This window comes from Erithacus rubecula (assembly GCF_903797595.1).
Source record: "Erithacus rubecula genome assembly, chromosome: 6".
NCBI classification, from domain to species: Eukaryota; Metazoa; Chordata; class Aves; order Passeriformes; family Muscicapidae; genus Erithacus; species Erithacus rubecula.
This window is the reverse complement of record NC_136688.1, coordinates 44,638,305-44,650,372: the sequence shown is the minus strand read 5'-3', so window position 1 is coordinate 44,650,372 and position 12,068 is coordinate 44,638,305. Positions and strand designations below refer to the sequence as shown.

The 12,068-nt window shown below is 42.1% G+C and overlaps 1 protein-coding gene across 6 annotated transcripts in view; it reads left to right on the top strand.

Annotated features, from left to right (window-relative positions):
- The first annotated feature begins 2,496 nt into the window (after nucleotides 1–2,496).
- Nucleotides 2,497–12,068, top strand: part of TTC7B (tetratricopeptide repeat domain 7B) — a 120,477-nt gene continuing 110,905 nt past the window's right edge. For 5 of the 6 annotated variants that reach the window (XM_079309266.1, XM_079309269.1, XM_079309268.1 and 2 more), the window contains exon 1: nucleotides 2,497–2,748. In XM_079309266.1, the coding sequence (XP_079165392.1) occupies nucleotides 2,628–2,748 (121 nt within the window). In that variant the 5' untranslated portion in view covers nucleotides 2,497–2,627. Of the gene's footprint in view, nucleotides 2,786–12,068 lie in introns of all 6 variants that reach the window. The other variant, XM_079309267.1, reaches the window with a different exon arrangement.

Genomic DNA, 12,068 nt, shown 5'->3' with positions numbered 1-12,068 from the left:
CACTACTTCTCTTCCTCCTGTGTTTGGGGGATTGGAGTGGCATAAGGCAAAATGATTGACCAATACATCTTAGTTAGTTTTCCTGCATTTTGAATTTCCCTCCTATTCACAAACCAGGTATCTATATTTGCTAGCCAGCAGCCTCACCTTACAAGCAGACTATTTCTAGCCAAGTACATGTTTGCTTTAGTCTGCCCCAACAATGTCATAAATAGGCCATTTCCAGAAAACAACACTTTGTTTAAGGTTGAAAAAAATAAGGGACATTTGACAAAATATGCAGGATCATGGTTCTTTTTCCTATTAATTTTTTGCTATTCATTCCAAACCCATTAGTGTATTCCATTATGGGTTATCTACAATGGAATTTTCTCAGAGTCGTCTTGGGTGTATGGAAGTTTCATTAATGTTAAAGCAGATTTCCTAAGCATTTCAAAATGTGCTAATTCCTTTTGCATAGATGTCTCGCTTCATAAATAGGAGCTGTTGAGATAATAAGCCTGATGAGCTGTAATGTAAATATTTTAATATTATTGCTGGTAGCTTTTAGTGAAATGATGTGATCACTGCTAGCAAAATGTGTTAGAATTGTTGTGAATCAATATGAATAATCTTCATAGGCAAATTCGTTCTTTTAGATAGTTGAAATTTTAGTTTTCATAGTCTTATCTGTAAAAGAACTAGTAGCTATAATATCAAACGTTATGAATTATCATTCTTTTCCTCCCTAATTTTTAACTTATCTTTTCTCCCCAGTAAAAAAAAACAAGTTATAATCAGTTTAATGTTCTCTGGATCTTCTGAAAAAATCATGTACACAAAAAAAAGACTTTATTATTTACTTCTCCTTTTGATTTTGTTACATTATTGAATCCTCTCCCCAACCCAGTAGTAGTCCATTGTATTTTTTAAGCACTGTTACGTTCTGCTACCACTTAATTTCAGTTTTAAAATCTGAAGAATATTTTGTTTGAAATGGGACTGTAACCTGAAGGTGCTATAAAAGCAACTTGACTAAAAGGCAAATTACAATATCTGAATTTTGTGTTGTCACACTTTTAATAACACTGGGAATGAAAAGTAAATTACTTGAAACACTAAACAAAACATTCCATGTCTGTCATAGAGTTGTAATAGCTGTGATGGTCTAAGGAAAATGGAAACAAAACAAGATTGGTATTTATTACGTTGAGGATATAGCTGGGGAACACACTAACAAGCTTTTAGTTGTATAAGCCTGGATCCTTCCTGTCAATTAGAGATTCAATGGAAACTGAAGATCTTTAAAAAAATGCGTGCTGTTTCTCCTGCTTCAACTGGTGATCAAAACCAAGCAAAACTTCAGAATGCCTGTCTCTAGTATGTGGGAACACACACAAACTAGACAATTGTTTAGAAATTCTGATATGCGAGCAACTCTCCCAATGCCCATGTTTATATTTAACGCTTCTATTTATAGAACAGCCAGTAGTTTTACTTTTGCCCAAATTCGACTTCCGAATTGGAATTTCTGAAGACTAACAGGTGCTAGATCAAGAGGAGTGCAATGCATGCAAAAGCAAATCTGCACTATGACCCAAGGATGTGGAGTGAGACACTTGAATCCTTTGAATTTATGCTGCATATAGGTAGCTAGACCATATCTCTGCGAAACCTGTTCCTTCTGTCAATGGGCTGTATCTTTACTTTGTGAAAATAAGTGGCAATTTGTGAGATTTTTTTTCCCCCAGTTAGGTCTTTCTGCTACTTTTTCAGTAAAAATCAGTCATGGCTGCAGCTTTCCAAGGTGTCTATAAGTTTGTGGAGTTGGTATGTCACATATGTGTGATGTAGTGCTTGATTAAGATACACAGTATCATTGGAATTGTTTCAGCCAGTGTTTTTATTCTTGCCAAATGTTGGAAATGCATTTATTTTCTCAAAACATAGGGCGTAATCTCTGTCCCTTTCTCTGCCTCTGTTTTTTGACGAAGGCACGAGGGTGTGCTGCGTCTGGAGCACGGTGTACAAGCTCTGCCGGCTACTGAGAACCCTGTGTGAGCACGGAAAACGGGAAAGCGCCATTGGATAGACTAAAACCCCTCGGGTGACCGCGGGTGAATGGTTTCAAGGTGGGCGAAGAGGTGACCAGAGACGGGCAGGAACTGATTTTGCGGAAGGGGGGAGTGTAGCAGGGTGGGCGGTGTGTGGCCAAGGCGCCCCTGAGGAGGAACAGAACCGGCCGAACGCGCCCGCCCCGCCGCACGCTTGAGGGGCTGAGGGGCAGCTCCGCCGGAGCCCGCGCCAGCGGCCCGCTACCGGCGGCACTTCAGCGGCGCGGCGGCCGCAATAGGAACTCGTTGTCTCCCTGTCCCCGCTGCTGTCGCTCCCCTCCCGCGGCTCCCGGCCGCGCTGTCCGGCCCCGGGAGCGCCCCTCAGCCCGGGCCGCGCTCCCGCCAGGCCCGGCCGCTGGCCCCGCCCCGCCCGCGCCGCCGCCAGGGGGCGCTGCTCCCGGCGCTCCGGGGCCGCCAGCGCGGCGCGGCCGCGGCTCTCGAGTTCCGCCGCTCCCGGGGCCGCCGCCGCCCGTCCCCGCCTCCCCCTGCCCGCCGCCCCGGCCCCTTCCCGCGCCGGGGCCCCTCGGCCCGACCATGGCCACCAGGAAGGCGGGCTCGCGGCTGGAGACGGAGATCGAGCGGTGCCGCTCGGAGTGCCAGTGGGAGCGGATTCCCGAGCTCGTCAAGCAGCTCTCGGCCAAGCTCATCGCGAACGGTGCGGCGCGGGGCGGGCGGCGGCGGGGGCCCGGCAGGTGCGGCCGGGCGGGCCGGCGAGAGGGGCCTGCGGAGCCCGGGGAGGCGGCGGGGCCGCAGCGGGAGCGGCGCGGAGGGAGGCGGGAGCCGCCGCGGGCCCGGCCCGGCCGGGGGCGCCGCGCTCATCGCCCGCGGGGCCGGGGCCGGGGCCGGGGCCGGGGCCGGGGCGCTGCCCGCCCGCCGAGCCCCGCGGAGCCGGGGCCGCGCTCTGTCCGGCCGGCGCAGCGCGGCCCTGCGCGGTGGCGCCCCGGAGCGCCGAGCCGCCCGGTGTTTATCACGAGCGCACATGCTGACAGTGAGCATAAAGCCCGAAATGTCCTTCTGTGACTGCCGGGGGGTCTGTGCACAGCGTGTCGTATGAACGCTTCCGTCCTTTCTCTTAATAGCACACCTCAGCAATATAGTGCAGCTTCATTCATTTTGTTGTAAAAACGATAAATATTTTGCTTGTTCTCTTAATTCGTATGTCACAAACTTCTATGTGTTTAACTGAGGGAGGTGAAAAGCAGTGCCTTCATTCTGAGGCATGAACGTATGTAATGAGCGAGATAACTGGGAAATTCTCTTTGCCATGGATGCCTTAATTCTGTGTGAGAAAAAATATGTAGATAGTGTGTGCCTTGCTGGGCTCATTCATCTGCTTGAGGAGGACCTGGAGGTATTTTCAGAGAGCAGTCAAGTCTGTGAAGACAGAATTTGGGGTGAATTCAGAGGTGATAAGTTAACAGAGAGGATGAGGCATAACATTGACATCACTGGAAGTTTGTTGTGAAACCAGTGATAGCTTTGCATGTTCAGATGGGGAAGAAAACTGCATGATTCAGCTCTACAGAAATACAAATAGAAGGGGAAAAACCTGGCTCAAAGAGGAGAAAAGAATTTAAGAGTAAGTGGGTATTAGGTAACATTTATATGTGTTTGCCTTAAGAACAACTGAGTGATGTTCCTGACACTGGTATTATGCTAACTAAAAATAAGCATGAATGAAAAGATAGAAGGTATGTTTAGTTTCAGGACATGCATCACTGAGTGATAGACTATAAGCTAGTTAGAGATCACTTCAAGCAAAGGCAAATATGTTTTTGCTATCCCGTTGGGAAGCACAATCTTCATAGTTTTAAGATGTACTTAGGTATTTCAGACAGGCAGGGAGAACTATGCAGGAGATGTTATTGACAGCTCCTGTCAATTTCTCTAACCTGTGTACATTTTACCTAGCTGAAACATATCAGAGAAGATTATGCAATCTGCATAACTTTACACTTCAGTGGTTTTCCTATGAAGGCATCTTCTAGATTGTGTACCAGTCAAAATACAAATTATTGAAGCATTTCCTGATCTTTAAAACATGGAAAAGTATCATATGCAGATTTTATCTCTTTATGACAGCACATGAAGTATTAAGTCAATGTGCATGGCTTCTAAGTCTGGCTGAGAACATAAATAGGAAATTAGGTGATCATATGGGTCTCTTCTTCTGTATTAGAGTAACACAGGAGACGAGTAATTTATTTAATGCCTTCACCTGCTGTTGAGAGTAGAAAACTGGAAGTTTGTCTTCCAGATCCAGGGGTACTTAACAAGTTGCAGGCCATGGATATCAGCTAGTGAGACTGCCAAGGAGAGGCAGTGCCTCTGTTCCACCCATGAAGAGAGATGTGAACTGAAAGGCACTCTGGTGCATATCCCTGTTTTTACTTATCTGAAGCAGCTAACTTAAAAGTTCAGTACCCTAAACTTTACTACATCCTTCTGTACTGATTGATGTTCAGTTTTGACTAGGGAATGGTTAGCAAAAATCTGGAAATCTGGTTTTTGGCTTAATGTGTAACAATATGTCATAGGAATGATTTAAAAGCATGGAGAAGAGGGAAGGGGAAGAGCATCTTCATTCTGACTGTGTATTGGTATGTAGGGAACTGACTTCAACTCTTGAATGTTGGAGCACTTTAACAGAGGATATCAACATTGCTAGGAATAGTGTTTATTGCTTTTTGAGCACAGATGGGAATGAATCCTTTGGGGAAGTTCTCTTGTAATTTCTTCAATCTTGCATTATTGCAAAATAATAGAGTTATTTTACTAGGACACAGTTACAGCTCTTTTTTGGAATTAGGGATTAGATAACTTGATTAAAAGTTTAATGGTCCAAGTTATTATTTGGGCTGGTTTGCATTAGCAAATTCTCATCTCTTGAAGCCTGAAACCTAAACAAAATGAACGAAGAAACAGCAATGACAGCTCCCAGGACAAAGGTCTGTGTGGATACACAAGGCACTAGTATGTACTTCTGATGAAATGCAGCACTTGAGAAGTGTATTGTATTGTTTATTCTGTTTAGTTCTGCTGATGAATCCTGTCTACTCCCTAACAGAAGTCTGTGTATAAAACCTGGCAGTGGTTCAAATATTAATTACAGTTTAGGTAGGATTTTGGATACATAGAAATGACCCTGGAACAAATTTTTGTGCCTTATGGATTGCATTTGAAAGGCTTTCTGAGCTTTAAGAAAAAGAGAGAGGGAAATATGAATTAGTAACTATTTTTGCTATTCTGTATGTAAATGTCACAGTTTGGATCACAAAATTGTATTTTCTATGTCAAGCCTGTGATTTACATTGCTTTTTGAAATGGATAAATAGATAGATAGATGAAAAAAGGGTCTTTAATCTGACTCAGATTTTGTTAGCCACTTATCCTGTTTGTATTGTATTTCTCTCCTTCAGAGCCAGGACTCAGCAGCAGTAATGAGATTCGTGCCATGTAACACAAATCTTGGTTTGAGCTCTTGCTTCATCTGCATTCTGCTCAAAGATTGGGTTAAAACTGTTATGTTCAGGGTGCTGAGTTAGCCTTGGCTAACACCACGTGCCCACCCAGCTGCTCAGTCTCTCCCCTTCCTTACAGGGGCTGGAGCAAAAGGTAGGATAAGATTGTAGCTTCAAATAAAGACAGGGATATCACTTATGAGTTACTGTGCTGGGTGAGATAGGCTTCATTTGGAATAACTGAATTTAATTTGTTGCCAGTTAAAATATAGTGAGATACTAAGACAGAAAAACAGACATGAAAGTAACATTTTTTCTCTCACCTTTCCCAGGCTGAACTTCACTCCTGTGCCCCTGCCTATGTGGTGAGGAGGGGGCAAAGGGGTCATGGTGCAAGATAGTTTCTTTCTGCTGCTCCTTCCATCCCCCGTTTTTCCTCTGCTCTGGCATAAGCTCCCCACTGACAGCAGTCCTGCTTTGGAACAGGCTCTCCATGTGGTACAATTCCTTCAGGGCATATCCACCTGGCTTGGATCCTCCCTTGAGTCCCTTTTCTGGCACCGTGGAGCACCTCTGTCCCTCTCCTCCTCTGATCTTGATGTTGTGGGTTTTTTGCTGCTTCTCTTTTATTTTTGTTCTGTGGCATTTTCTACCCTTAAATACACTTTCCCAGAGGTGGTGTCAGCTGTGCTGAGAGGCTCAGCTGTGTCTGGCTTGTACTGTTGGAACCAGCTGGGCCTGGAGCAGGGCAACCCCTGACTGGCCCTTTCCCACCAGAGCTACTCCTGCAGCCCCTCTGCTGCCAGCACCTTGCAGGTTATAACCAGTACAGCAGGATTTTCAACAGCTGTAGCAGCTGGCAAAGAAGTCATGTGCTGCTCTAAAGGTCACAAAGATGCAGTCCTTGGATAGTCTGTAGCCTGGTCCAAGTGGTCAGTGTTCACATCTTGAGTATCACCTCTTGAATGGAACTGAGGAAAACCCCAAGTTGTTAGAAATAAAATTTTAGAGCAGTTTTCACTAATGAAACTTTGTGAGGATTCCCAGTTGGTTTAACTAACTTTAAAAAGTTCCTTCTAAGAAAGTGAACTGAAGAGATTTTCATGGCTGGTTGAATTTTATCTAACATTGCAAATGAACAGCATGATGGTGAAGCATGGTCATGACAGTTAGTGGATACTTTGAGTACATAATTGCTTGCTCACATAATATTGGAAGATGTTAAAATACTAAATGCTGAATATCTGAAACTAATCTGAATGGATTTTAAAGCGCTCCTAAAACTGAGAAACACAATTGGAAACTCACATTGCAAACCTGGTGGCAAGGCCATTATGTATTTTTGATGAAAGAGAAGAGTCTCATAGGACGTGTCTACGATGAACTTCAGTATGAAGGTTGTATCTGCTTAGGGCATTTTCAGGACATCAGTATTCTCATGTTTTCTTTCCTCCTTTGGAAACAAAATGAGGAAGCCTTAGGTTTGTTCAGTAGCCAGCTGTATGGATAGAATAAAGGATCCATGAATTTCCGTGGGTGTTTCCGGCCATTCATTGTTGCTGTAATTGGAATGTGACCTTGCTCAAGTTCAGTGAGATGTATGGCTCTGTCTGGAAAACCACTGAGGAAGCGAATTTTTATAGTTTAAATGAGGTAGAATGATGTAGTTCTGTAGAAACCATAGGCAGTGTGAAGTATTGCATTGCTGTGGAGAGAGAATGCATGCCCAGGAAGTTCATGAATCTATATGCTACCAAGAGCATTGTGACATTGCCATGAAAATAGAACATTACCTATAGGTATCAAGTTTGCTGGTGGAAATACACCAACATTGTAACACAATGGTTTTTTTACCTAGTGAATTGCTTGCTACTTTTGTTATCCAATTTCTGTTTGATTTGTCTTGTCTGGGATCTCTTCTCTGACTGCCTTTCCTCTCAACACCTTGTTTCTATTGTCTCCTATTAGACCTATCCTCACATTTAGCCTGGCAGAGTAATGGAACAGAGAGGAGTTAGGAGCAGAGTGGCAAATGCAAAGGGTTGTGAATTATTTTACATGTCTAATTTTGTTGTCACCTTTTATGCTGCTCCCTTATCTTGATATAAGTAGAACCTAAAAATAGAAACACCTTATCAGTTTTCATCTGTTTTTCAGCCTTGTGAAATACAAGACCTCAAATGTATGGTTAAAGCTTATCCTCAGAGTAAACAAGAGATTTCTAAATCTCTTAGGACTCATGCCCTACTTAGAAGGTGTTTACCAAATTTATTTGTTTTTATACATACAGTTGGTAGTGTGGTTTGTATATGCAAAGCTTTCCTGAGAGATTGACATCTCTACCAGAAAAGTTTGCAGACCATGTGATATGCCTTTTTGCATGTCTGCAGAAGTAGACGTGGAGGACTCACTTCATTTGTTATCTTGTTTTCCTCCTATTGCATTCATTGTCACATTTACAGAACAAGCTTACTAAGTACAGACATTTTTCTGAATGAAGAGCAAAGGTGGTGACAGTACTTAGATGTGTTGTCTTATTTTTGACTGACAGCTTTGTTTCTTCAGATAGCCAGGGGTGTCTCAGCAGTGTAAGTGATGATGTGGATCATCTGCTTGTACTCACACTGTGTGTTCATCTGGAATAAAAAAGGCTAGGGTGTGATTTCACAAGTAACCAAGCTGGTCTAGTGCCTCACTGCTATTATGCAGAGTAGTGTTTTCTTCCTGCTTTTAATCTAGCTGCTAATTCTCTGCTCAGCTTCTTCTGGTTATGTGTTCCTTGCTTCTTCCTTGTGTTGATGAACACCAGAGGTGGGAATTACTGTGCTTGGCCAGCAAAAAGCTCTGTGCTTCTTGTTCTGGGGCCTGCTGAGTCTGCTGGCTTGCCAAGTTCATTTGCCTCCCATATGGGTCTGAGTAGTTTAACAGCTGGTGAAAAATGAACAGTAGCAGCAGCCAGTGGAGGGCAAAGGTGAGGGGAACTCTGAGGAAGCATGTAGTTGTCTTTGTGGAATGAACTAAGTATTTTGGATATTTGAGGCTTATAAGTGTTTAAATTTATAAGGATATTTCTATATATTATTAATTTAGAAATTGGATGTCTCATGTAGTAATGTTGGGTTGATTGCACTTTTGCCTTGTTTAAAAGTTACAAGAAATGATAGCCAGATTTATCCATGAATGGATGCTGGTATATATCTGTATTATATCTGCTGTCAGTTCCTTTAAACTACCTTTAAGGGTTAAAGGTTAGGATTAACTTTTCTATAGGGAAATAAATGAATTAGCATAAACTCAGGATTGTTGATACCACTTCTGTTTGGGTTTGATTTGCATGGTGGTAAAGAAGGGGGCAGAAGGTCCTTAGCTGTACCAAGTATGAGCCCTTCTCCTTCCCTGCCAAATCTGGGCCATTCTTCCTCCCCACAAATCAGTCTGTTTGAGAATAAAATATTAGAATTTAATGGTTCAATTCTTTACAGTTTTCTCTGCACTGAATGCTGTTTAATTTGAGCTGGTAAGGTGTGACTGAAGATAACTTTGTAAAAAGTAAAGTAGCAGAATGCTGAGATAAATTGGAGGAAGGAGGTCTGGCTGATAGTGTGAGGTGGGTAGCCAGACCTTTAATAATTGGAGAGCATTTGATCTCTACTCCAGGCTGTGGAGGGAGATGCTGAATCTGCTGTTAGCAAAATCTGGAGGGAGATGCTGAATCTCTGGTGTTAGCAAATGTGTGGCAGAATGCATGGTGGCAGTTTTTAGTAGTTGCTCTAATCAGCAATGTTATCAGTTGCTCAGGAGTTACTTCAGGAAGTGTTGCATGAGTTTCTGCAAGTTCCCACCCCATTGATGACTTATGTGTGAGATTGGTATGATATATATAAGGTGAAATCCTTTACTCTAGTCTCATATTATCTAGAGTTATAAACTGTGCTGATTAAAAAAAAGTGGGTGGGAAATCCCTTTTATTTCTAAATAAAAGCTCACCTGAGACCAATAACTTGGTTTATCTCCATAAAACTTTTGCAAAGGCAGCAAAGATATGAGAACACCAAGAGCTTACAGGCCCTCCCATATTTTTCTTCAGTTAATTATATGAGCAAGTTGTAGCTCATCTTTTAAGTGTGCCTTATCTCAAAGTCAGATTTGTGTGGGCTTAGCTTGCAGCTACACTTCTGTTTTTCTTTTTACTATCTAATTGCAGTCTATCTACCTTAATGGGAAGAAAATGGTGTGCATTAATCAAGGCTTTAATGGGGACTGCATTAGAGCTGGGCTTAAGGAGAGGCAGAATAGGGACCTGTTGTTTTTAGAACTGCTGGTAGAATAAAAGCAAAACAAAACAAACAAAAACCCACAAAAAATGAACCCCACCAAAATACCAATCAAGCAAGTTGCCAAAAGATACTTTCTGTCTTTACACTGGTAGTTATGTACCTATAGATGTAGGGTACTATCTTTCAGCAATTTACTTGAGGCTCCCCAAGTGGCCCTGAAAAGCTGGGAGAAGATTGGAAATGATAAAGAACTGCAAGATTTTGCCTTCTGGGGAGCAGAGGCTCATCTAGTGCTTTCATCTGAGCTTTGGGTCACCCAAAGATGACAAATGTCCCTCCTCTGACCTTGCAATTAATTAGTGATTTCATTTTCTGTCAGTCGTTTTCTTTATCTTTTTGTGACAACAAAAGTTGGATTCCATTGTTATAATCTCTCAAATTTGCACTGTGCTGCAGTATAGGTGTTTGGTAGAGAATGGATGAGAGCCCCTGTCCTTATGGCATGGCTTGGTTTTTGCCTTACATCTAATAGTCTCTACTATTTTGTTGTTGTTTGTAGCAACAGGACAACTGTTTTGTCCTTTGAGAAATAAATCATAGCAAGAAGCAAGATTGGAACGAATTCCTAGCTATCAGAGCATGTGCTTTTCCTGTTCTCCCAGACACTCTTTGATCTTTGTAACCTAAACAAAACATAGATGGGAAGAAGCTAAATTTTGATCATTCTTCCTCAGTGTGGTTGATAGAACTGTTTCCAGTTAAGCACTCAAAGATGATGGTGATCCTGTTTCCCACAGTTGTGTTTCCCAGTCTTGGGTATGACACACATTCTTGTTTCTTGGTTTTACATGGCATTTGACTGCATGAGGCAAGTTTTATTAGATTGTAAGCCTATCAATATTCTAGATGATACATTGTGACTGCCCTGGCTTGATTATTTACTGTTCTGATGGCCTTAACATTTCACAAAATTTGGTGAGCTTGAATATAAAAAATTAGCTGGAAACAGTTTTCTATTATTAGTATGTGTCATCATAAAATAAATTTCAGTAGTAGTGATACTTAGAGAGTAAATTTGCCTATGCATAAATAGGTTGGAAAGCCTATAATATTTTCCTTCAAAGCAAGTTTTGGCTGTCATGCAGGAAAATTGTGTAGATACTATATAGCTGCACAGTAAAAAGTAGCCATGCCCACTGTGTACTTAAGAGGCAGAGAAATGAATGACTGTAGATAATTAAAGTTGTTAGTGACTAAAATTAAATTTCTTTGAACAGCTGACTCTGTATTTTCTGCTTCTGGTTTTACATGTGTGACATCTGCATCAGTGTGCAACCTTTCTACCAGTAGTGCTTGTTGGGCTGCACTTAATCTCTGGATACTTTTCTGCTGTCTCCAGAGACCTGGCTGGACAAGATGCTGGGCAACCTGCTCTAGTTGGTCTTGCTTGGATAGGGGTGTTGGACTAGATGATCTCCAGAGGTCCCTTCCAACCTCAACCATCCTCTGATGCTGTGAATTCTTGCTACTAAGTAGACAGTGATGGAATCATAAGTGACATCTGTATATATGTGTATTATTTTTCTTGTTTTTAATGTCAACCTTGTTGTAGAAATCTAAGAATAGTTTTAGCATTCATTTTAATTTACATAGCTCCTGCTCCAGATTTGCTCAATGCTGAGCACAAAGTTGTATGAGTTCTTGGAGACTTGTTCTGATGTTCCTCTTCAAGGCAATGCTCTTACTGATAGATTGTGAACAAAGCAAATGTCTGCTTTAAGTGCACAGTCAACTTGTTCCTATGTAAAAAACACGTGTTTCGTGCTTTTTCTGCCAGGTGAATATGAAATCAGTTCTAGATCCAGGATTTCCAGATCTTCCTCTGGAAGAGATCTCAATTTTTAAATGGCCTTCTTAATAAATGTTCTGTGGGAGGCTGCAAGATTTTTCTTGTTTTCAGCTGTTTTACATAAACCTCATTCTGAAATCTTTGTCTAGTTACTATATAGAGTAATTGACCCCTTTAGGATGCTTCTTGATGCATGCATACCACTCCTAGATAAAATTCCTTAGGTGTTTTTTTTTGTTTGTTTGTTTGTTTGTTAGTTTTCTGTGTATGTGTGGTTTGGCTGTTATTTTTTTTTTAACTTGGGCACCATGATATTCCAAAATGTTATTGGATGTCTGAGGGAAAAATCACCATAAAATACTGCAACATGCAGCCCTTCAGGTACTGT